Source organism: Rhincodon typus, chromosome 37 (genome assembly GCF_021869965.1).
Source record: "Rhincodon typus isolate 14 chromosome 37, sRhiTyp1.1, whole genome shotgun sequence".
NCBI classification, from domain to species: domain Eukaryota; kingdom Metazoa; phylum Chordata; class Chondrichthyes; order Orectolobiformes; family Rhincodontidae; genus Rhincodon; species Rhincodon typus.
Genome location: NC_063368.1, coordinates 8,118,468 through 8,145,278, shown reverse-complemented (window position 1 = coordinate 8,145,278; position 26,811 = coordinate 8,118,468). Strand labels below are relative to the sequence as shown.

The 26,811-nt window shown below is 41.6% G+C and overlaps 1 protein-coding gene across 1 annotated transcript; it reads right to left on the bottom strand.

Annotated features, from left to right (window-relative positions):
• Window positions 1-8,292: 8,292 nt before the first annotated feature.
• Window positions 8,293-24,232, bottom strand: LOC109916653 (BTB/POZ domain-containing protein KCTD5-like). Its single transcript, XM_048617345.1, has 5 exons — window positions 24,220-24,232; window positions 23,704-23,795; window positions 20,892-20,987; window positions 20,086-20,211; window positions 8,293-11,728 (listed from the first exon to the last, which is right to left on the bottom strand). The coding sequence occupies exons 1-5, from the start codon at window positions 24,230-24,232 to the stop codon at window positions 11,699-11,701; spliced, it is 357 nt and encodes a 118-aa protein (XP_048473302.1). The 3' UTR covers window positions 8,293-11,698.
• Between the last annotated feature and the right edge of the window lie 2,579 nt (window positions 24,233-26,811).

The following is a 26,811-nucleotide window of genomic DNA, read 5'->3' as shown; positions in this document are numbered from 1 at the left end:
GGATAGAGGAGAGGATAGGTGGAGAGGAAACAAACAGGTCGAAGAGGCGGGGATGGGGCCAGTAAAGGTGAGTGTAAGTGGGGAGTTAGGAAGGGGATAGGTCAGTCCAGGGAGGACGGACAGGTCAAGGGGGCGGGATGAGGTTGGTCGGTGGGAGATGGAGGTGCAGCTTGAGGTGGGAGGAGGGGATAGGTGGGAGGAAGAACAGGTTAGGGAGGCAGGGACGAGCTGGACTGGTTTTGGGATGCGGTAGGGGGAGGGGAGATTTTGAAACTTGTGAATTCCCAGCCCAGGTATATGGAGACAGGGGTCATCAATGGGAAGAGTATCTGTCTAGCGAGACCCAAAATCCAAAAGAATTCAGATGTTTGATATAAAGGTGATCAATTCCCATGTACATTGGGAAGCTGAAAGAGAAGGCAACTGACCATAGGCCTCCTGGGTTCCTGCCTAGGTTTGCCCTGATGAAAAAGTCATTCCCACTTTTAGAAGTGTGGATATAAAGGTCTCAGGTTTAAATCATCCTTCACCTGCCTCACTCACTCTGGTGGAGTCTATAAGAGGGCAAGGCAATGTGAGCCTCATTGAGCTTCATAAACTTTGGTTCATTTGAAACTCTATTGCTCACACCCCTTGCTCACTGACCTGTTTGGAGAAATGTATCTGTACATTAGGTTAGCCAGCCGTAGTCACGTCCTCTGCAGCAGTTGCTTTTTGTTTCAATGTTTGAGGTAGAGGCCATTGCACATGGTACAACCTACATTGTTCTCAGCCTGGCTGCCACCTCTTTTTCAAAATTCTCACTCTCGCATTCAATTCTCTCTATGGCTTTGTCCCACCTTCCTTCTTCAACCTTCCCAAGATTATTCCACATCTCCAATGCCAACCTTCCCAAAGTCATTGCATACCTCCAATGCCAACCTTCCCAGATCATTGCACTCTTCCAATGCCAACCTTCCCAAATTCATTCCACTCCTCTGATGCCAACCTTCCCACAATCATTGCACTTCTCCAATCCAGCGATCCTGCACATTGCTGATCTTCCATCGCCAGCAGATATACGTCTGACTAACCCAGCCTTAACAGCTCTGCGTTCTCTCCTGAGACTTCACCACCTTTCTATGCCCCTTTGAGTCACACCTAAGAAATCTACCACTTTCAGCTATTGGGTCACCCATACCTACATCTCTTGATGTGGTTTGGTGCCTGATACCTCTTCTGTGAAGAGCCCTAAAATGTTTGACCATGTTAAAGGTGTTAATATCCCAAACTGTTCTCATTATGGGCACAAGTCCAATAAGAAGAAAATATTCTTAACTTGCAGGGCAAAATGAACATCCAATGCAGCTCGCTGAGAACACGCAGAGTGCTCCATTTTCTTACTGCTCTGGCCTGATGCTGCTACAGCCTTCAGCCAAATCTGACTTTATTGAAGGCTGCTCACCATTTTAATTCCCATACCCCTCTCTCCCAATCCCCTGCACCAACTCACCAAAACCACAGCACTCCTGCTTTAAAGCAGCAGCTCTCACAATGTTTTTTTGGGAAAGATCTGATCATCAAGATTCCACTGGAATTAACTCTCTGAGCTCAAGGAAACAGCATGGGGCTCTGAGGAGAAAATCCAATGGAAGTGGAACTGGCATAGTGATGCTATACCTCAAATAGGTATAGGTCAAATATTATCACAGGACAATTTCTGCTCTTGGTCACAACATTCAAACTGAGACAAAACTGGTTAAACATTTATTCCACTGGCTCAATATTCACGCCCAGAAGGTTATGTAAATAGGACTTGCACAGCAAAAGGTTGATGTATTAATGCAGACTACAAGTCGAAGAGAATGTAACCATTGCTGTTAACGTTCACAGAAATAAACCCATTACATGTCTGTTCTGAGCCCACATACAGGGGGTTCCAATTCTCCAGGATTGGGCTGGAGTCTTGGGGGAATAAAGATTTATCTCTGGGTCACTACACCCAGGGGTTTAAAAAAGAAATCACAGGATGCATTAAAAAAATATATATACTTGTTACCATGTTTTTGGACCACTTTCATTTATTAGTTGAAAAGGGAGAATTGGTTTGTTGACCACACATCAAGAATGATCCAGTGGAGTAACAGTCGTGTCTACTTGATGTAGGTAAAGTTGTTATATTCCTACCAGACCATAGGCCTGCTGTCTCTTTAAACAAAGCAGGCGAGGCACAGGTGGACAGAGGAAGCACTTCAGTGATACCCTGAAGGCCTCACTGGCGAAGTGCAGCATTCCCACAGACACCTGGGACTCACTGGCCCAAGATCATCCAAAGTGGAGGAAGAGAATCTGGGAAAGCGTTGAGCACTGGCTGTTGGGAAAAAAGCAGAAGCCTGGAAAATAGAGCGATAGGGGCGCACTACCATACCAATGCCCCACCCACCCCTTCCCACAACCACCTTCTGCCCCGAGTGTAATAGAACCAGCGGAAGCTGCATTGATCTGTACAGCCACCAATAGACTCACCCTGAGAGTGGAAGAGAATCATTCTCATCTGCAAGGGATCACCAATGATGATGAGACAGAGCCAAGTGATAGCGGCTTAATCTGAGTGGCACCAGGGGAGGGGAGAGGTCTTCATGGTATCCTCAGCTAGGCATCACTCAACTTTACAAACCAGCCATCCAGCTAACTGAGCTAACCAACCTATATTGTGTAGGAAGATGAGAGCATTGCAAGGATGGACCTGTAGAATGACCAATGGAGTAGGTGATTAGCAGGTGATGAAATCCTCAAAAAACATCCAACCAGAGTTGGCAACTCTACATACGCACATCAGAATATCTATTTGGCTAGACTCCAGCTGCACTGAAATTCCAGAAGAGGCCTCAGTCTCAGTTTGCTGGAGTGGTGGGAGCGTGGGGAATCAGCCAAGTTCCCCGATCTTTAAACTGAGAAATCCGTAGAGAATGGGTCCACCTTAAGAAAGCCAAGGAGAGGTGTCGAAGACAGAGTGTGACAAGCAAAGGTTGTTAAATAGCTTGAGACTTAGAGCCCAGCCAGTTAGTGGCAGGGCCGCCAACAGTGCGGCAAGGAGGATCAGGGTTTCACAGGGCAGGTTAGAAATAGGTGGTTAATTTTGTTCAATCACAGTATGTGGGCATCATTAGTTAGTCCAACTTTTCATGGACATTCTCAACTGACCTCCAGTAGGCGATGGTGAACTGCCTTGAACTGCTGTTCATATCATGCAGGTACACCAACAGTTGTTAGGAAGGATTCTGATTTAGTGTCACATAGCTCCCAGACAAAATGGTATATGACTTGGAGGGGAACTTGCAGATGATGGCATTCCTATGCATTATTTACCTTTGATTTTCTAGCTGATAGAAGTCGTGGGTTTGAAAGTGCTACCAAAAGATATCTCACGAGATCAAACATTTGATATGTCGACAAAGATTTTTAAATTGTGTGAATCTGACTCCTTCAATAGGGGCTCTTATAAAAGCGGATTGAACCCAATATAATTATCTAGTACATACTAAATCTGCAGCATATAACTTCTTTTATTTCACCACCATCTTCTCAAGGGAAAATAGGGATGAGCAACAAATACTGGCCTTTACTGTTTATCCCTATATAACTTGAGTTACTTGCAAGGCCACTCAGAGGGTGGTTGAGTCACAATGCAATGCCCCTAGAAGCTGGCACAACCAGGCATAGACCATCCCCAAGGCAAAATGGTGAATCTGAGAGCTTTTTATGACAATTAGGTAGTTTCATTGTCAACATTATAACACAAACCAAAGCCAACATCAGTGAAAAAAGGCTGGGTAGCCTGGGACCTTTTTTCACTGGAGGTAGGGTTTATTAAATTATGAGGGGTATAGATAGGGTTAATAGTAGGCATCTTTTCCCTAAGATAGGGATTTCAAGACTAGGGGGGATATTTGGAAGACGCGAGGACAAAGATTTAAAACAAAACATGAGGGGTAATTTTTTTTTTTAACATGCAGGGTGGTTCATGTGTGGATTGAACTTCCTGAGGAAGTGGTGGATGCAGGCATAGTTACAACGTTTAAAAGACACTTTGATAAAGTACATGAATAAGAAACGATTGGAGGGATATGGGCCAGGAGCAGGCAGGTGGGACTAGTTTAGTTTGGGATTATGGTCGGCAAGGACTGGTTGGATCGAAGGGTCTGTTACCATGCTGTAAGACTCTTCGACTCTAAATCATAGATTTAAAGATGTACAGCATGGAAACAGACCCTTCGGTCCAACTCATCCATGCCAACCAGATATCCTAAATTAATCTAGTCCCATTCGCCAGCATTTGGCCCACGTCCCTCTAAATCCTTCCTATTTATATACCCATCCAGATGCCTTTTAAATGTTGTAATTGTACCAGCCTGCACCACTTCTTTTGGCAACTCATTCCATACACGCACCACCCTCTGTGTGGAAAAATTTGCCCCTTAGGTCCCTTTTAAATCTTTCCTCTCTCACCTTAAACCTATACCCTCTAGTTTTGGACTCCACTACTCTGGGGAAAAGACCTTGGCTATTCACCCTATCTATGCCCCGCATGATTTTATAAACATCTATAAAGGTCATCCCTCACCTTCCAATGCTCCAGGGAAAATAGCCTCAGCATGCTCAGCCTCTCTCTGTAGCTCAAACCCTCCAACTCTGGCAATATCCTTGTAAATCTATTCTGAACCCTTTCAAGTTTAACAACGGCCTTCCTATACCAGGGGGACCAAATTGAATGCAGTATTCCAAAAGTGGCCTAACCAATGCCCTGTACAGCTGCAACATGACCTCCAAACTCCTATACTCAATGCACTGACCAATAAAAGCAAGCGTACCAAACGCCTTCTTCACTATCCTGTCTACCTGCAACTCCACTTCAAGGAACTATGAATCTGCACTCCAAGGTCTCTTTGTTCAGCAACACACCCCAGGACCTTACCATTTGCTATAAAAGTCCTGCCCTGATTTGCCTTTCCAAAATGCAGCACCTCACATTTATCTAAATTAAACTCCATCTGCTACTCCTTGGCCCATTTAATCAAGCTCCCATTGTACTCGGAGGTAACTTTCTTGGCTGGCCACTACACCAATTTTCGGTGTCATCTGCAAACTTACTAACCGTGCCTCCTGTGTTCACATCCATTTATTTAATTAACCGAGTTTAAAATCTTAGCTTGCCTGTCGGCTCTCATATCTTCAGATCATTCATTGGAACCACTTGATTAATAGTCCATCACATAGCTAATTAATCCAGAACTTACTTCAATACTTTGGGGCCAAGGATATGTACTAGAATACAGGTTTTCACTATGCAAGTTAATAACATGGATGACGACAGTTCTAAGTCCAAATTTTCAGAAGAAACTAAGTTAGATGTTTAACAGGTTGCGCAGATAGTATTGTGGCTTAATTGGGAAGAGTATGCAGATAATCATACAGGGCAGCTCGGTGGTGCAATGGTTAGCACTGTGCCAGGGACCCATGTTCAATTCTGGCCTCAGATGACTATGTGTGGAGTTTGCACATTCTTCACATGTGTGTGGGTTCATTCCGGCAGCTCTGGTGTCCTCCCACAGTCCAAAGATGTACAGGTTAGGTGGATTGCTCATGCTAAATTACCAAGTGTCCAGGGATGTGTAGGTTAGGGACAGGGTAGGGGGTGAGTCTGGGTGGACTTGTTGGGCTGAATGGCCTGTTTCCAGACTGTAGGGATTCTATGGATCACATTCCATTCTTCCACAAGCTGTCACAAAGTGCATACAAGCCAAATTACAGAACCAGGATGATCAATTTACCTGGCTGACTACTATTCAAGGCAAGAGAAATTCTCACTAGTTTCATCATGTACAGACTATTTACTGTAAAACATTTAACTTTAACAACTGTCAGAGAAAAGAAGAATTACTAATTTACTGTTATGCAACTTTGGAACCCTAAATACACACTCAAGCAACACACCTGCGAGCCAATTACACTTTTCCAACAAGTGAATTTAACCACAGCACCTTGCTTTTCAATGGTATCACCATTACTAAATCCTCCCCCGTACTCTATTAACATCCTGACAGTTACCATTGACCAGAAATTGAACTGGACTACTCATATAAAGACTGCGGCTACAAGACCAGGTCAGAGGCGAGAAATCCTGCAGTGAGTAACTCATCTCCCAACTCCCCAAAGCCTGTCCAACGTCTACAAGACACAATTCAGGAGTGTGATAGAATACTCCCATTTGACTGGATATGTGCAGCTCTGATAACCCTCAAGAAACTCAACACCATCTAAGACAAAGCAACCCGCTTACAAATATCCATTCTCTCCACTACCTACACAGAGTAGCAGCAGTATGCCATCTATAAGATGCCCTATAGAGATTCACCAAGACTCCTTACAGAGCACTTTACAAACCCATGACCACTACTACCTAAAAGGACAAGGACAACAGATGCAGGGGCACATGATGACCTGCACGTTCTCCTCCAAGCCACTCACCATCCAGACCTTGAAATGTATTGTTGTTCCTTCATTGACCCAGCAACAAACTTCTGGAACTCCCTCTGTAACCTGGACTGTGGGTGTACCTATGCCAAATGGACTGTACTGTTCAAGGTGGTAGCTCATCACCACCTTCTGAAGGCCAACTACGGATGGGAAATGAATGGTGGCCCAACTAGCAACACCCACATCCCATGAATGAACAAAAAACTCCTTTGTAATTAAGGCAGACAAAAGTTGATATTACTGCAGGGAAAAAAATCTGTAAACATTGAAAAACCAAATGCCAAAGATCGAAAGTCCAGATCTCAAGACTGAGTTACATTTTCTCTCAGCTCTTTTTGATTTCAAAATGATGACATGGTGTTGTTTGCAAAGCGATGGTCAATCTTCACTTTGATAGTTGGTCCAGGTCTTTTCTTAGCTAGAATTCCTTTAAGCTTTCCTGGTTTTTCTGACTTTTCACCCATAGAGAGAGAGAGAGGGGAAAAGAGAGATGCTTTCAGTCTGCAGGCTGTGGCTATGTCTGGGCTGCCCTGCACATACAGCTTGTAAAGAACGACAGCTGAACCAGAGGGCTATTATCAGGCAGAATTTCCCTGGACACAAAGACTCTCGGTATCATTCAATCTCAAAATATCGACTTCATTGCTTTGAAAAGCAAGGTTGTCTTGCACAGCTAAAAAAAAAATGTACACCACTTAATTTTTGATTTGCAAAACCTTCCTGTTTTTTCAGTACGTAGCCATCAAACTTCCACTCCAGTTTTTACTCTCTTAAGCAGGAAGAGGGACAGAGTGGACAAAATTCTATGAGAAGTGTGAGATCACTTATCCAAACCAATGACCTCCACTACCTAGAACCCCCCGGGAGCCCCAACACCTGGAATTTCTCCTCCAAGCTACACGTCATCCTGACCTGAAGCTATCTTGCAGTTTCTTCCTTCACTATCACTGGATCAAAATTCTGCAACTCATTTCTAACATCACTGGGGATGTAACTACCCACTCATACACCCAGAGGAAGGCAGGTCACCATCACCATCCCAAGGGCAGGCAACAACTAGAATCACCCACATCCCACGAAGGTATTTGACAAGAACTGTGGCTGTAAGGATTATTAATTGGAATATTTTCTTAATGACAGGAAACTAGGAATGGAGAAGGAGCAGAGATTAGGGTGCCCAAATCCAAAATCACTGAAACCGCATGCGCAAGACACAACAAGCCTCATGAAATATTGGCCCTTATCACCAAAGACCAGGCTTGTATCTGCTGAAGTTTAAAAACAGTCCATGGCAACTTGGTTAAAACATACAGGACCTTGAAGTGAAACTAAAACAGAAGTTGCTGGAAAAGCTCAGCAGATCTGGCATCATCTGTGGAGAGAACTCAGAGTTAATGTTTCGGGTTGAGTGACCCTTCCTCAGGACTGGGATCCTGGGTGTCTTGTCTGGTTGCACATGGAAAGGATGTTGCTTCTTGTAGGAAAATCTGGAACTAGGATTCACTTTTTAAACTAAACGGTCTCCCATTTAAGACACAGATAAAGATATCATGTATCTCACAGCGGGTTGAGTCCTTGGAATGCTCTTCCTCATGCGGTGATGAAAGTAGAATCCTTGATGATTTTAACAGTAGAGCTAGATAGATTCCTGATAATTAAGTGGACAAAATGTTATTGTAAGTAGATAAGAATGTGATATAATTTGATCAGTCGTGATCATAACAAATGATGAATAATTCATACTTTCACATGAAAAAATGTTGATCCAGACAACAGTTTGAGATACCAGTAGCTTTATTCAACTCAGTTATGAATAAACAGAACAGCAGCATAAAGCAACGTATGTTCCCTCAGATATGCGGATGATGACCAGTTTGATCAAACAGCTCACCAAAAATGTACACCCCCCCCCCCACCCCCCCTTCAGAGAACTCAAGCCAGCCAACCCTGGAAAACTTGAACAGTGCCAACAGTTGCCCCTTCAGGTAATCTCTTCAAACAGAAACCTGCAGTACACAAACTGTTCGCCTTCGGAGAATCAGAGCCAGCTACTTTTAATGCTGACAATCTAATTAGCTTTTGAATTGACAATCAGGATTTTTTCCAGAAAAATTCTAGAAATAGATGGCTGCTGGTGAAAGAGATGGATCACAAGATACTTACAAGGTGAGAAAAGCCATCCACCCTGTTACAATGCATCCATGATACCAGGGTATTCTCTTCCACTACTCCACAGGGAGTCCATTCCAAGTGCTGACATTGTGTGCATGAAGAACTCCTAAAGTCAGTATTTTTAATAGTTTATACCTGTGCTACTTCTACACTACTACTCCAGATTAGCTTTTACATTCCATTGTTTCCATATATCACATAAATACCTCCAACAGATCTCCTCTGAAACACCATATTTCAAGGTTAACTCCCTGAATATTCATAGATTTGAGTTTAAAAGTAGTCCTCTCATGTCTTTTCATATTCTAAGAATACACATCACCTTGTGCCATTTCCTTGAAGAAACTGAGATTGAGAGATGGGGTTTTCCCCAAAAGCCTTATTAATTGCTGTTTACCAAGTTGTCACACAGCTAATCCAAGTTAACTTCATTTTGCACTGATGTAACACTAATCGGTCTAGTTGTCTGGATCGGTTTATCACCACCTCTGAATTCTGGTACTTTGTTAGCCTGTTTCTAACATATTAGTATCCTCCAGAACCAGATTCCACCAACCCCTTCATAATGGTCAGTGCCTCAGAATCTCCTCCCACATCTCCCTCAGCACTTTAATATATCTATCATAGGTGCCATGAAATACTTAAAAGTTTTTGAGAAGATTTGTAGCTCGGGTTGTGGACGAGGTTGTAAACTTGCTCGCCGAGCCAGTGCGTTTGACTGCAAACGTTTCGTCACCCTGCTAGGTAACATCGTCAGTGCACCTCTGGTTAAGCGTTGATGTTCTGTCTCACTTGTGATTTGTGTGTCTCTGTTTGCTGGGGTAGTTGGCATTACTTCTAGTTCTCGACGGAACTCCATCAACAAACATATTGAACTGGACCCGATATACAAACCACTGAAAAACAGAACCGGAAGTGATGTCAACCACCCCAGCAAACAGAGGTATATAAATAATAAGTGGGACAGAACACCAACGCTTCAGCGGAAGCGCACTGATGATGTTACCTAGCAGGGTGATGAAATGTCTGCAACCAAACACACCAGCTCAGTCAGCAGGTCTACAATCGCATGCCATGAAATGTATTCAATACCTTGCAGCTTATCTAAGACTTCTGTCTGATTTATATTGAAATCTTAAATTATACTTTTCAGGGATTGGCGTAACTGAAATCTCACTTGTGTCCTGCTCATTTGCAGATGGCAACAGAATATCACCCTTATGCTTACAAGTTTCAAACTTATTTGCATCACAAATGTTTTCACCACTTCTCTGACAATCCTCTTGCTTCTGCACTGCTGAAAGATGTTTAGCATTTTGCTATGTTTCAAAAGCTTTACCTTTTATTTCCCCAGGTACTATCACATCCTTTTTATCATTTCCAACTTATTTACAAAATTGCAGTTTAATTGACAACACTTCCATGACATTTGCAAAGAGGCAAGAGGCTTTCAATGGGGTGAAGTTCCTAGTAACATTGCTGCTCTCATGCCCGACTCAACTCGTTAAGGAAATGATCATCCTCAATGCCAAAATAGATTAATATGGTGAATAGGAGGAGAGTGTGGATGCACTCAATGTATGGAAAAAGCATTTCACTCCAAAAAGGTTGCCAACCCTCCAGAATTGTCCCGGAGGCTGCATGACACTTTTTAAATTAACACCCAGGAGAAGAAAACTAGCGGGTCTAATAAAATGGGCCTTTTCCCATTTGTAATTGATCACTTCTATTAATTGATAATAAAACACATTGGAGTTGAGGAAAAGGTTGTTTTAGGCTGGGTAAAAAGGTGGAATGTGATGGAATCTCAATGCCTCAGGACTTTAGCCTATTATTCTACAAACCCTGATGAGCCTACGTATTTTCTTTCTCCATTGAAGATGTACAGCATATCATTCTTCCACTTTTACTTGTAGCATCTCACAAGTGGTATCCTGCCCGTGGAAGTGTTCCAAATATTCTGCTTCACCACACACAGACTAAAACTGACCTTATTTAACCCTATCTTAAATCATGATGGTGTGAACAATGGCTCTGGGTTGGGGGAAGAAGCATCACAGATTTTCTTTTAAAACTTTCCAATGTGCAAGAAACATGCTGGCTTCAACAGCCTCATTTCATTAAAAACATATTCCAAATTTCCATTAAATAAGTATAGGATCAAGGCTTATTAATGTATTTCCACACAATATTTATCAATGACTGTTGTATTATCAATACTATTGCCACATTTAAATAGTTGGTAGCTCAATCTAAATCCTTAGACACTCAGCCAGCCACCTCAAAACTATTTTTTTTTTTTAAAAAAAAGTGTTCACTAGAGATTAATCTTACCCTTTATTATAGCTAAAGCTAAAATGTACCAAAAATTCTTGTTTAAAAAGTTAACGTTTTCAAGTACACTCCCCAGTCCCAGCACCACAACTACTCAAAGCTTTGGCCCCGACCATCTGTAAACAAAAAACACAAAACCCGGGGAGAACACAACGGTATCTTGTTAATATTCACTTGGTCTATGGTGTCTACACTGATAACATGCATTGCAGACCTCAAAATGATGTGTCCAAAGTTTTGCCCGATGCAGCAGCAAAGTCCAATAGTGTTACCGCCACAAATTAAGCCCCCTTTAAAAAAATAAATTAGCTGCCATTATCCTGCCAGCATCAGAGTTGCCTTGGGTACAAAAGTACCGTGATGTCCTTTTTATTGTGAGGAATTCCCAGCCATCTGCAACCAACAACACAGAAACAAACGTATTCCCAAGGAAGGCTGCAGTATTGAGATTGCGAGGTCTGAGCCTGCATCTGTCCTCTCAAACTCGAAGAGGAAAGAGAATCCACAAATAACATCAACAGGAGAATTTATAAAGAAATAAAACTGCAGAAACGGTTGTGTCTCCTGCTATGGCTTTTTGGTGTTGTGATATGCTGTAGAGTTCCACATCGTCCATAGAGTGGGATACGCATCATTTATATAAAAAGGGAAGAAAAGGTGGGTGGAACACTTCCTCTTACATTGTTGAGCCTTTTGCTTGTAAAAGCTGTGGGAGAAAAGTCAAAGAAGAGGTTTATAAACACAGATACCAATAAAAGCTTTTCAAAAAGAAGTTTGGTTCAAACCCTTTGCTTTTAAATCAGGTGATCAGTTACAAAACCACGAGGAACAACGGGCTTCGTGTCTCAGTGGCTTCCCTCCAATACTTTTCCTTTTTCTTTAGGTTCAGAAATCCCTTTCAGCATAACAGCAAGGAGGCATGAGGCAGCTCACATTTACATTAGCATGTTTGCTGGTCTCTGCCAGGATTGCTCTGTACCCAGCTTCACTAAACAAAGAGCAAAGATAATTGCCCACTGACTGATTAACTCAGTTAATGGTAGGCAGGCAGGGAGAAGGGTAGCTGCCCCCTTCCACAAAGTACGAAAGAAGAATTATATTAATTTTCAGGGTATAGTCAAATTTCACCAAGATCTTTCCAGGCAAACTGAATGTTGCCTGCATTCTGTTTTTATATTATGTTTGGCTTGTCTTTTCGTCACAAAAGTGGTGAGTAATCTTTGTGACCAGCCAGTTTGCGATGAGGTTCATCATGTATTCAGAACAGCAGCAGCTATCTTTTAGGACCTCGCTGGTGTTTGTCCCTTCCCTTAGCAACCTGAGCATGTACTTTCTGGTATATAGGTAATTCCCACTACCCTAAATTTGCTCATGCAGCAGTCAGACCCAGGAACATGACCAGAACACACCCTCGCGATCTGAACTAGTTATCCACCTCCAATGCACATGTTCCTTCAATCTATCCAGAGGCAATTCAAGTTAACACTAAACAAACTGAAGTTTGGTTGCATTACAGGCTGCTTTGAAAAAAAATGCAATTGTGCTACAGAAGGTAGAGAGGAGATTTAAGAGGTATCGCAAATAACAGACAATTTTATCAATGAGGAAATGTCAGACTGGGGTTATTTTCTTCAGAACAGAGGAGACTGAGCTGACCTCTAACGGAGGTTTATAAAATTATGAGAGACTTACAGTGGAGAGAGAGACTAATACCTAAAGGCATGGATCTAAAGTTACTGGTAGAAGGACTGGAGGAGAGTTAAGGAGAAATATTTATATCTTGAGAGCAGTACGATGCTGAAACTCAATGAAATTGTGACAGAAGCATAAACTCTCACCCACATTTAAAAAATACTTGTGTAGGCCACTGAAATGTTGTAACCTACAGTGCTCACGGACCAAGAGCTGTAAAGTAGGATTAAACTGGTTAGTTCTTTCACTGCCAGCTGCAACACAAGAGTCTGAAGCCCTATTATGATCCCGCAAATGTTTGTCTATTTTAAATAACTTCCCATTTGGTTTTGTAGAATTAGAATCCAAAGTGGGCTGGGTTGAAGTCAATGCTTACAAGAGAATTTTGCTTCAGCAATAATTTGAATAGCTTAAGCTCAAATAATCCCCATAACAAAAGGTCAAAGAAATCATAATTGAGCCCTTTTCCCTCTCATCCCTAAATGCCTGAAGAGCTGTATATATTGACCTGTCATAGGCACTTTCAAGAGACAAATAGAAGACTGCAACCAAATCAGGTTACTCATCCATTAATTAGCCGAAAACAAAACTCTATGATGTTAAACTATTCTCTAAGTAGGTAAATAGAAACACTACACAACTAATTTTCTGTTAAAATATACGTTAGGCATGCATTAAAGGTACCCATCACTTGCAGATCACCCACCCTATCTGTACAACTAGGCTAGTCCAAACCTACACAAATTCACCAGCCATTCATTCCACGTTGTAACTGTACCAAGGACAACTAGTGTAAATGGGAGGATTGATGGGGAAGGTTCTAAATGTGATGACAGCACATTAGTTAGGAAAGAAAGACAAGAGAGAGTCAGAATATGTAGGAACTCTGAAGAACCAAATTGCATTTATTTCAATGCAAGGGGTCTTACAGGGAAGGCTGATGAACTCAGGTCATGTTTAAGAACATGGGATAGGGACGTCATAGCTATTACAGAAACTTGGCTGAGAGATGGACAAGACCACTAGCTCAATGTTCCCTGTTTTAGACACTATAGGAAGGATAGAAAAGGAGGCAGGGGTTGGGGGGGGGGGGGAGGTGGTAGGGCGGTGATGGTTGGTGGTACTTTTGATTAAGGTATACGTCACTGCTGTAACTAGGGAACATATTTCTGAAAAATCATCCAGTGAAAATATACAGGTAGAAATTACAAATAAGAAAGGAAAGATCACTTTGATGGAATTGTACTTTAGGCCCCCAACAGTAAGAGAGTGTTTGAGAAACAAATATGTAGGAGATCTCAGATTTATGTAAGCATAATAAGGTTGTAATAATGGGTGATTTTAATTTTCCAAACATTGACTAGGACTACCATCATGTTAAAGGTTTGGATGGTGAAGAATTTGTCAAATGTGCTCAAGAAAATTTTATCAAAACGTGGATGTTCCTTCTAGACAAGGAGCAAAACTAGATCTTCTTTCGGACAATAAGGCAGGGCAGGTGACTGAAGTAAAAGTGGGGGAAACACGTTGGGTCTAGCGATCATAACTCTATTAGTTTCAAAACAGTTATGGAAAAGGATAAGCTTTCCATAAAAGTTAAAGTTTTTAATTGGAGTAAGGCAAATTTTAATGATGAGATAAGACCTTATAAAAAGTTGATTGGAGTAGGGTGTTCACAGGTAAAAGGACGTCCGACCAAGTGGTAGGTGTTCAAGAGTGTGATCATGAGAGTTCAGAGGCATTTTGTTCCAGTTAGAGGGAAGGGAAAGGCTGGCAGGATTAAGGAACAATGGATGAATAAAGATAATGAGGTTCTAGTCAAGGGAAAAAAAAAGGATTTTTGAAAGATATAGACAACTTGGTTCAATTTAATCGCTTAATATAAAGAGCGTAGAGACATTCTTAAGAGAGATATTAGGAAGGCAGAGGAAATATGAGATAGCATTGGCAGATAAGGTCAAGAGTAATCCAAAGAGATTCCACAAATACTAGAGGGTAACTAGAGAGGGAGTTGGGCCTCTTAAAGATCACAGAGGTCACCTTTATGTTGAACCCCAGGAGATGGGAGAGATACTAAATTAATATTCCATTCCTGTCCTTACTGTGGAGAAAGAAATGGAGTCTAGAGAATACAGAGAAATAAACTCTGATGTTTTAAAAACAGTTCACATTATAGAAGAGGAAGTTCGGGAGGTCTTAAGAGAATACAAAGGTGGATAAATCTCCGGGATCTGATCAAATGTATCCCAGGACATTGTGGGAAGTAAGGGAGAAAATTACGAGACCCCTTGCAGAAATATTTGCATCATCTACAACTACAGATGAGGTGTCTGGTGACTGGAAGGTGGCTAATGTCGTAGCTTTGTTTAAGAAAGGCTGTAAGGAGAAACCGGAGAACTACAGACCTGAGAGTCTGACTTCAGTTGTGAGGAAATTGTTGGAGGTGATTGTAAAAGATAGGATTTATGGACATTTAGAGAGGCGAAAATTGACTAGGGATAGTCAGCATGGTTTTGTGCAAGGAAAATCCTGTCTCACAAGCTTTATTGAGTTTGAGGAAGTTACCAAAAATATCAATGATGGCAGAGCAGTAGACGTTGATTATTTGGATTTTAGTAAAGCCTTTGACAAGGATACGCATGGCAGACAAATTAGTAAATTTAGGTCACAGGGGATTCAGGGTTAACTTATCAATTGGATAACTGCAGGAGACAGAGTGTAACGGTGGAGGACTGCTTTTCGGACTGGAGGTCTGTGACCAATGGTGTTCCACAGGGATCGGTTCTGGGTCCTCCTTTGCTTGTCATTTTTATATAAATGATTTGGATGAGAATATAGAAGGCATGGTTAGCAAATTTGCAAATAACACCAAAATTGGTGGCATTGTAAAGAGTGAAGGTTTTCTAAGATTACAAAGGAATCTTGATCAAATGGATCAATGGGCTGAAAAATGGCAGACTGAGTTAAATCTGGATAAATGCGAGGTATTGCATTTTGGAACAACAAATGAAGGAAGGGCTTATACACTTAATGGTAGAGCCTTGGCTAGTGTTGTAGAACAGAGGGACCTAGGGGTGCAGGTACATAATTCTTTGAAATTTGCGTCACATATAGACAGGATGGTTAAAAAGGCATTTTGCACACTTGCCTTCATTACGCAGTCCTTGGAGTACAGGAATTGGGACGTTATGTTGAGGTTGTACACGACATTGGTGAGGCCTCTTCTGGAATACTGTATCCAGTTCTGGTTGCCCAGCTATAGGAAGGATATTATCAAGCTGGACAGGGTTCAGAAGAGATTTACCAGGATGTTGCAGGGTATAGAAGGTTTGAGTTAAAAGGAAAGGCTGGATAGCCTGGGATGTATTTCACTGGAGCACAGGAGGTTGAGACATGACCTGATAGAAGTTTATGATTTAATGAGAGGTATAGGTAGAGTTGATTTTAAGTTATCTTTTCCCTAAGACAGAGAATTTCAAGACTAGGGGGCACATTTTTAAGGTGAGAGGAAAGATTTAAAAAAGACATGAGGCAAATTTTTTTAGAGGGTGGTTCATGTGTGGAACAAACTTCCAGATGAAGCAGTGGATGCGAGTTCAATTACAATTTTTGAAAGACGTTTGGATGGATATATGAATAGGAAAGATTTGGAGGGTTATGGAACAGGAGCAGGCAGGTAGGACTGGTTTAGTTTGGAATTAATTTCAGCATGGACTGGTTGGACCGAGGGGTCTGTTTCCATGCTGTATGACTTTATGTAATAGAAATATTGAAAAACTAGAGCCTTACATAGAAAGGAGGAGTGAAGAAAATAAATGACAAGGAAGAAAATAAAAGAAAAAAATAATTATTTGTAGGGGTGAGATGGAAGAGACATACCACTCTAAAAACAAACTCCTACCAATACTAGTCAAACCAGCACACATGCAAAAGCGAGGCAAGTATACACACAAGCGACACAAGCACAAATACAGGAGGGCACCCATGTTCAAGCGGAGGCACACATACATAGTTCAACGTATACATGAAAGGTGTATATGCACAAGTGTCTATGGGAGGAGCACATAAACAAACAAGGAAGTGAGCTGTGCACACACAGAAAACAAAACTGCATGCATACTATGTACACAGGAGCCAGATGTGGGTAGCACCCTCATACAAAAGGAATATACACGAAGGATCATAACAGCATCAGACACTACCATATCCAAATGCATCATGACAGCAAAAGCAGGCATGTGATGAGGAGCAAGAAGTATTGGCAAGCACAGAGTCATATAGCACGGAAATAGACCCTTCGGTCTAACTTGTCCATGCTGACCAAGTTTCCCAAACTGAACTAGTCCTATTTGCCTGCGTTTGGCCCATATCCCTGCAAACCTTTCCTATTCATGTACCTATCCAAATGTCTTTTAAATGTTGTAACTGTACCTGCATCTACCGCTTAATCTGGCGGTTCATTCCGTATGTGAATCACCTTCTTTGTGAAAAAGTTGCCCTTCAAGTCCCTTTTAAATCTTTCTTCTCTTACCTTAAAAATATGCACTCTAGTTTTGAGATCACCCACCCTACGGAAAAGATCTTTGCTATTCACCTTATCTGTGCCCCTCATGATTTTATAAACCTCTATAAGGTCATCCATCATCCTCCTAAAGCTGTAGTGAAAAGAGTCCCAGCCTATCCAGTTCCTCCTTATCACTCAAACTCTCCAGTCCCGGCAACATCCTGGGAAATTTTTTCTGAACTCTGTCCAATTCAATATCCTTTCCATTGCAGGGTGACAGAACTGTACACAATACTCCAAAAGTGGTTTCACTAACATCTTGTACAACCTCAACATGATGTCCCAACTCCTATACTCAATGGTCTGAACAATGAAGGCAAGCATGCTAAACACCGTGTCTACCTGTGTTGCAACTTTCAAAGAACTATGTACCTAAACCCCTAAGTGTCTCTGTTCAACAACACTACCTAGGGCCCTACCACTGACTGTATAAGTTCTGCCCTCGTTTGTTTTACCAAAATACAGCCCTTCACATTTATCCAAATTAAACTCCATCTGAAGAAGGGTCTAGGCCCGAAACGGCAGCCTTCCTGCTCCTCTGACGCTGCTTGGCCTGCTGTGTTCATCCAGCTCTACACCTTGTTATCCCTGATGGATCAGCATAACTTATTACAGGATAGGATGCAAGCAGCTGTGTTTCTGATAAACTGAAGCTGATGAAGGATAAAGGATGGAAGGCTAATCTGCAACACATTTGAATAGTTGAGTCTTGCAGGTAATAATAATAGAGAAGGATTTCAATGACAAGAGGCTGAGGCAGAGATATGGAAGTTAATGGTCTTTCTCACAGGTGTATATTGGATTGGAAGCTCCATTTGGGAATAGAAAAATTTTGAACAGTCTGGTTCCAAGTGACACAATGGTTGGATGGAACTGGTGGCAGAAACACAGTTTGTGGTAGGGGATGGAGGGCGATAACTGCAAACTTCCCAAAGTTTAACTAGGGAACTAGCAATTTTTTTTAAAAAAAAGAGGGAACTGGTAGTGCAATGGCAATGTCAGTAGAAGAGCAATCCAGAGGTTCAGGCTAACGCTGTGGAGGTAAAGGTCAAAATTCCATTCTGGTAGCTGAAGGAGTTTAAAGTCAATTATTAAATCTGGAATTGAAAGCTAGTCTTAGCAATGGTGACCATGACAGCATCATCGTTTGTTGTAAAAACTCATCTGCATCAGTAATGTCCCTTAGGGAATGAAATCTGCTGTCTTTACCCTATCTGGCCTATTCCAGATCCGTGCAATGTGGCTGACTCAGAGTTATCTGCTATAATGGCCAAGAAAGCCAGAGTTCAAGGATAATTATAGATAGTAATAAATACTAGACCTGCCAGTGATGCCCACAGCCTATTTTAACTGAAGGATAACACAGGTAGAGGTCACAAGTGATGGAGAAGTATTGTTCATTTGGAAGGAGTTAATTAAAAAAAAAATGCAGCATGTGAAGGTGACCAAGAACACAACCATAACGGTAAAAACGAAACTAAGGCACTGACATTCCACGGAATTGGACAATGGAAAAGAACCTTTGGAGGTAATCATTTGTGGCAAACATTGACAATTAGACAGACTTACCAACATAAATCTGAGGGTTTGCTTGCATACGTATGAATCCACACAGGTGAAACATGCATACGACACACATTGACAAGTACCATAACACTCTCACAGGACTCATTAAGTGGCACACACACCAATAATGGATTACTTGCTCACTCAGGTTAGACCAAATCTCGTTTAAAGATTACTTATTTTTATAATAATTTACAACACAAGAACGAATGCTGAAACAGGTCCACCACCAACTCATTCTAAATCACTACCAGTTCTCACCACCATGTACGTGAGTTACATTTTATTCCCCGTCATTCATATCACAATCAGCTTCCTCGTCCTCGCCCTTTATCCAGCATGCAGCATGCACAAGGGGTCAAATGTTAAACAGAAAAGAAAAGTGGCTAAAGATCAAGAAATAATCATTTTGATACTTGTAAAACACTTTGGAGTTTTAAATCAGAACATGCACAATTTACCAAATAGTTCAGCAGTTCACAGACACTGTCGGATTAAATGAATGATGTACCGGAGGCCAGACTCAATGGAAAGTGGCCATGATTTCATATGCAACCTTGGAAATGATATGGGCTAGAGCAGTCCCAGCTACTGGGGCCTGGTTTAAGCAAAGACAAGGTATAACCTTAGATCACAAAAAGGAACATTAGAAACAGGAGCAGGATTAGCCCGTTCAACCTTCGAGCCTGCTCCACCAAATCAGTAAGATTGTGGCTGAGCTCCTACATCAAACTCCACATTCCGCTCCTATACCTTTACTGCATTTTGTGAAAAATATTTTATTACTTTAAAATACTCTTTGAACTTGAATATTTACTGCTAATTTTATTAGATTTTTCTCAGTATAATAGCATGCAGTTCAATAGTGACAACTTGGGACAGAGTGTCAAGATCAGAGTGAATTAGCAGTCTCTGGAATCCAGGACTTGACATTGCCAGCCTGCACAACTCAGAGGGTCATTGGCAAACAGACGGAAATGCCTTGCCAATACTTTTCTTTGACACTCATGCAGGGGTCTCCACCCAGTAGCACTAGGCTGCCCCGAGAAAACAGCTAAGTAACTGGAAAATCAATTATAAATCATTACCATGTATAAAAGATGGTCCAGATCATCATTATATTAGACTACAGCCACATGTTATCTGCAGCGAATTAATTGCATACCAATTTAACATGGTTGCAGCTCACCATACATTGCCTCTCTGCCTTGACTGAATTTCTCCCTAAGCTTCCGGCTCACCTTAGCTTTCCTGCTCGGTTCACAGCTTATCCCATTGGTGGTGTTATGCAGCTCCTTGGAAACAACACACAGAAATTCTGCCTGGTCTTCATTCCCATAGTTGTACGAAGATCCAATGCTGACCAACTGCAAAAATAACAATGAACATTTAGACAGAAATCATTGATGTATAGGAAATCCTGTACTACTCAGAGTGGCTTAGAGAAAATGGATCACCACTGAACCAGAGATGTATGTTAAGAGAAGTAGCTCAAGATTTTGGTCAAACAGCTCAGTTTTAAACAGCATCTCCAAAAAGGAGCAAAATGGATGGACTGACCAAGTTTAAGGATAGGTACTGAGGAAGAATTTGGGGGAAAGAAATTTCAGAGAGCAGGATACACATAGTAAAGGGAAGGAAGACATACACATAGCACTGTCAAGGAAATGCAGATAAAGAGGGTCACACAAAGAACTATAAAGGTGCTTCATCTCCATAATATAACTGTAACATATTTTGGCTATTGGCCTAACCATGCATCCATGCACACTCTAAACTCAAACAATTACTAAACCCCAGTTACCAGTCTTGATACGAAATCTCTTCAATCACTTTTCTCCTAATTACTCTACTCTGGTCACTAATGATCACTTTTATTGTATCAACCACTAGAGGTAAATTCTACCAACCTCCCAGCTACCTAAATTTGACAGGTATTCGCTCTGCTCTGGACAGGGAACAGGAGCAGGGATATAGAAATACAGCGCTTTCATGTTACTACAACCCATTATCAAGCATGCATAACAAAACTGCAAAGCAGCCTCACCTGTTCAAACTTCCAGCCATCAGACATGGTGGAAACCATCTGGGTCAGCTCTTCCTCCTGACACTGAAGTACCCGGTAAACATGTTTTGTAGGAAGCTGCAGAAATGGAGAATACAGGCTATAATTAGCCTCTTCCGTTAAAACATATTGCTACATGTAGGGTTTGATTTGGTTCACACTAATGTAATCATTTTACAATAATAATAATAATAATAATAAACCCATGTTATAACACTGCTGTTTTGGTTGCCTGTTTTACAAAAGAGCGCAATGAATTTACCGATCAAGTGCCTAAGCTCCTGTGTGCGGTCTAAAGGAGCAGTTTCCCTCCTGTTCAATGGGAAATCATTCTTGTAAGACAGCACCTACAGGGAGATTTGCCATTAACAAAACAATTAAACCACTGACTTAATTGAATAAAGCACCCTTTACACAGAATATATATCCCACCAGGGATTCTCCAATACCTCAGTAATATTTTTATATCACTCATTTCTCATAAGTACATACACTCAGTTTCAAGAGATGAAACCAGCTTGCCATGCAAAGAGCTGAAGAAATATATAATTCAAATACAAGTAACCAGATTTTATTGCATCGTAGTCACTATCCACAGTTCAATCTTACACAGAGACATTTTGAAGGAAAAGGCAACTTCTGAATTTTTAAAAAATTAATTTCGCAGATTTTGATGGATGATCACATGGGACACAAAGATCTTTCAGATAGCAAGATAGGGAAACGTACTGAGGGAGCTATGTGTAAATCAGAAGTTCAACAAAATCTCAATCAAGGTTTTAGCAACCTCACTTTCTAATTCAGAATTTAGTTGCACTATTGTTATGTATAATGCCCTGTCCCTACAAAGGAGTTTTCACACCACCAAGAAATGTATCTCTTCCTTCTACTGTAATGAATCCCAATATTTCAGTCACACTGTTGGATAGAAGCTTATAAATGCTAAACTGACATGAAATTTCTCAGCATTTGTCACATGTCCCTGACTCCCCTTTAAGTGGCTTGCTAGGCCATTTCAGAAGCTAGTCAAGAGTCAACCTCATTACTGTGGATTTGGTATCACACACAGGTCAGACTACGCAAGGGTGGGAAATTTCCTTCCCTAAACGGCATCAGTGAACCAGATGGGTTTTTACAACAATTGATGATAGTGGTCACTGTTATCAAGAGTAGCTTACAATACCAGATTTATTAACTGAATTTAAGTTCCACCAGTTGCCTTGGGAGAAACTGAACCCTTACCTTTGGAGGATTAGCTCTAGCTGGTAGGTTTTACTTTCACATCCAATGTGATAAATGGAAACAAAAGTCAGTTATTAAAAATTTAAGATGTGGTCAAACAGCTAATGACTGCTATCTGAAGTACAATATTTCTAAATGAGTTCATCAGCTGTGGGCTGACATCAGGAGCCAAACATTACAACATACACTAGATAAATGGCATAGGTTTGTTAAAATTTTCATTCAAACTTTCAACTTCTCCTGTAAAATAGTAGGTGGAGGAATTTCATAACAACAGATTAAGCATGCAAATCCTACTAATTCGCAGCATCGCTGTTTTTTAAAGATCAAAATGTTAGTGTGTCTAGTCTAACCCTTGATGTTAACACCATCGATGGCCTGTCACAGTACTAGTTTAAGTATCCAGAATCTGAGCTCCCCTGGCGGCTAGGTTGGCAATTACAGTGAGGATCTAAGAAATTTCAAGGTACAATCCCAATCCCCGCCAGGTTTTCCAAGCCATGGATTGGGGCGGGGGGCTGACTCTGGGTGGGATGCGCTTCGGAGAGTTGGTGTGGACGTGATGGGCCAAATGGCCTGATTCCACACTGTTGCCATTCTATGAAGCATGTCCAAAAATAGCAAGATTTGAACAATATCCAGGCCTGGTCTGATAAATAACAGGTAACATTCACACAAGACAACTACAAGCAAATGACCATTTCCAATGAGAGAATACCGAACCACTAATAATCCCTTTGACATTCAGTCATCACCATCATTGAACTCCACCCACTATCAACATCCCGGGGATTAACATTGACCACAAACTGAACTGAACTAATTAATAAAGAGAATATAAATACCATGGCTACAAGAGCAGGACACAGACTAGGAATTCTGCAGTGGATAACACATCTTCTGACTCCCCAAAGCCTGTCCACCATCTATAAGGCACAAATCAGAATTGTGACAGAATACTGACCACTTTCCTGGATATAGGCAGCTCCAACATCACTCAAGAGGCTTTACACAATCCAGGACAAAGTAGACTGCTTGATTGATAAAACATCCTCACACAGTCACTCCCTTCACCACTGACGTGCAGGAGCAACAGTGTTTCCCAGGTGCAAGATGCAATGCAGAAATTCACCAAGGCTCCTCCACCAGCACCTTCCAAACCTACTCCCACTGTCATCTGGAAGGACAAGGGCAGCAGATACATTGGAATATTATCAGCAGCAAATTTCCCTTTATGCCAATCACCATCCTGACTTGGAATTATGTTACTGTTCCTTCAGTTGCACTGGGTCAAAATCCTGGAACCCCCTCCCTAATAGCACTGACAGTCCACCTACACCAAATGGGCTGCAGCAGTTCAAGGCAGCAACTTTACCACCTCAAGGACAACCAGAGATAGGCAAATACTGCCAAGCTGGCAATGCCCATCCCACGAATGAATTCAAAAGAAAACACTAATTTTGGGAGAGGCTAAAAATTTAAAAGAATGGAAAGACAATGTAATGTTTCACTTTTTTGTTTCAACCCCACCATACAGTACGCCTTTCCTTACCTGTGTGGGTTTACAGTCTCGCTCCTTGATCTTCTCTTTCACTAACTTAATGAGAGGTGCTATGTTGTAAAACTCCGCTTCTTCTAGAACCCCTGCAAAAGAGAAACATTATAATTGTTGCGACATTCCACAAGTGTCAGCACAATTCAGTGTCACCCTGGCAGGGTTATACATGACATAAAAGACCAGCAGAATCTAATCACAGAGAGCCCTGCTCGAAATTATATGTTTGCACATTAAGAATGGACTACTGTAATCCATGAGAGCATTCTCCACAGTCAGACAACCTTCAGGCTGAGTCTACATGTGGATGGCCACCTGACCACGCCAGTAAAAGGAAAAGAATAATGAAATGCATTGGTTTCTGCAGCTGGGTTATAGTGAAATAACACAGCAGTGAAAAGTATAATAGAATTACATTGAAGTTATAGAAACAGACCATTCAGCTTGACTGGTCAATGCCAGCATTTATGCTCCATAAAGAACTTCCTCCTATTCGACTTCATCCAAGCCTACCTGCATATCCCATTATACCTCCTTCCCACACAGCAGTGATCTACATCTAGCCACCCGAGTAACGGTTCTACTGAACTCTTTATTACAGAATTAAAGTATTCGGGCTCTCCATTAACAAAAAATACAGAGCCAAGCTCAAATGAATACCATGCAACTCCCGTTGACTGCTTCTAACTCTGGTACAAGCAAACTGCTAGATGGATTCCACATTTACAAGCAACCACAACCCTCTCAGCAGATGCAAGATAGTTCCTCTCTACAGGTTGAGATGGGACAGCTCTGTAAACCTAAGGACCTAACTCACAGGTGCGTGGGTACATAAAATAGCAGTATTTGAGACATTCTAATCAATTGGTCACTACTCTGCTTAAATGCAAATAAAGACCACATTTAGTTTTTCTACTAACTCCATATACAACACTAGGAATTAAAATTTTGAAAAATTATTTGAGGAAGAGTGGGTGGAAGAAATATAACCACAATGGGGAGATAAAAGATAAACACTGAAAGAATTGTGAATGCTGTATACAAGGAACAAAAACAGAAGTTGCTGGAAAAGCTCAGCAGGTCTGACAGCATCTGTGAAGAAATAAATCAGAGTTAACATTTTGGTTCATGTGACCCTTCCTCAGAACTGATGGTAGCTGGGAAAACGTCAGGTTATACACAGAAAATAGGGAGGGGGATGGGGTAGGGAATAAACGATAGGATAGAGCCCAAAGAGAGAGAAGAGCAATTGAATAGACAAAGGAGTTGCTAACGATCTGGCTAGGAAGGTGAATAGCTGTTAATGGGGATCGTTAGTGACTAACAATAGGTAGTGTGTAATGGGAGGCCATGTGATAACAAAACCTGGTTTATGGGGTAGGGAGCTAGGACATCGGAGAGTTTAGGCCCTAAAATTATTGAACTCAATATTGAGTCCAGAGGGCTGCTGGGTCCCCAAGCAGAAAATGAGGTGCTGTTCTTTGCTGGGATGCTATAGCAAGCTAGAGACAAGAGATGTTGGCCAGGGAACAGGGTGGTGTGTTAAAGTGGCAGGCAGCTCAGGGTCTTTTCCACGATCAAAATGTAGATGTTCTGCGAAGCAGTCACCCAGTCTACACTTCGTTTCCCAATGGATAGGAGACCACATTGCGAGCAGCGAATGCAGAAGACTAGATTCTGGGAAGTACAGATGAAGTGTTGCTTCACCTGGAAGGTATGTTTGGGCCCTTGGATAGTGAAGATGGAGGAGGTAAATAGGCAGGTGTTGCACCTTCGCCGGTTGCGGGTAAGGTGCCATTGGGCTGTCCGGGGTATGTTGAGGGCATAGGAAGAATGGACCAGGGTGTCCCGGAGGGCACGGTCCCTGCGGAAGGCAGACAAGGGAGGGGAGGGGAATGTGCCTGGTGGTGGCGGAAATGGCTTATGATGATCTTCTGGATGTGGATGCTGGTGGGATGGGAGGTAAGGACAAGGGGAACCCTATCGCTGTTGCAGTAAGGAAGACAGGGGGTGAGGGCAGAAGTGCGGGAGATGGGTCGGACCTGGTTGAGGGCCCTGTCGACAACAGTGCTGGGGAATCCTCGGGTGAGGAAGTGGTGGACATTTCGGAGGCTCCCTTGTCAAAGTTGGCCTCATCTGAACATATGCGACGGAGATGGAGGAACTGAGAGAATGAGATGGAGTCTTTACAGGAAGCAGCGTGAGAGGATGTATAGTCCAGGTAGCTACCGGAGTCAATAGTAGTCATGTAAAAGATAAACCCAATACTTCTCCACTCTTTCTCCCTCTAGAAAGACATCCAATTGTCTCTTGAACCCAATTATGCCACCCATTTCAATGTTTTTTCCCCCTGGCATTTGTTCCAAAACTCAATTACAAAAGCAAAAGTAGATGATGGAAATCTGAAATTAAAGAGGAGCAAGTGCTGAAAATAGTTAATCCTGTGGAGACAGAAAAAGCTAAAGTTTCAGTCAACAACCATTCTACCACTCAGATTCTTGCCCCATGGATGCAGTTGGACTTGAGTACTTGAGCACACTTAATCCATAATGCTGTTCATGACGTCTCTGCTTTAGACTTAAATTTACACATTGCAGCAAATGGTTAACTATATGGCAGGATTGAATTGCCAATCAGTAGCCTCAATCTTAAAAACTTCAGCTAGATTATTTCAATTTCCTTCTTCTGAAGAAAAGTCATTAATAGCATGATGTACATTCACCAGAATAAATGAGCCAATAATGGGAGAACAGATGAGAGATACTGGACTATCAATATAGGAGTGGAAAAGGTTGAGCGAAGAGATTTAATAATGTTCTTTTTTAAAATTATGTAGTGTTTTGATGCAATGTTCAAGGAAAGACTTTCCTCTGAAATAGAGTCAAAAAAGATCAATACTTAATGTTATCATCATAGCTGATGCTAAAACTGGACAATTCAGATTTTAGAGTGGAAACTAGTTTGATAGTCTATATGTTTAATTTTTATTTACCATGAAGGTCAGTCACTGAACATATACTGTTATCATCTACAACAAAAACAAAAATAGCTGGAGAAACTCAGCAAGTCTGATGGCATCTGGAGAAAAAGCACAGTCAACATTTC

Excerpts from the sequence above, each read along its gene's own strand:
- LOC109916653 (XM_048617345.1), bottom strand. Across the intron at positions 20,988-23,703 it reads GAGACTGTAAACCCACACAG|CTTCCTACAAAACATGTTTA; the intron begins GTAAGGAAAGGC and ends CCATTTCTGCAG. Across the intron at positions 20,212-20,891 it reads ATGGCTGGAAGTTTGAACAG|TTGGTCAGCATTGGATCTTC; the intron begins GTGAGGCTGCTT and ends TTATTTTTGCAG.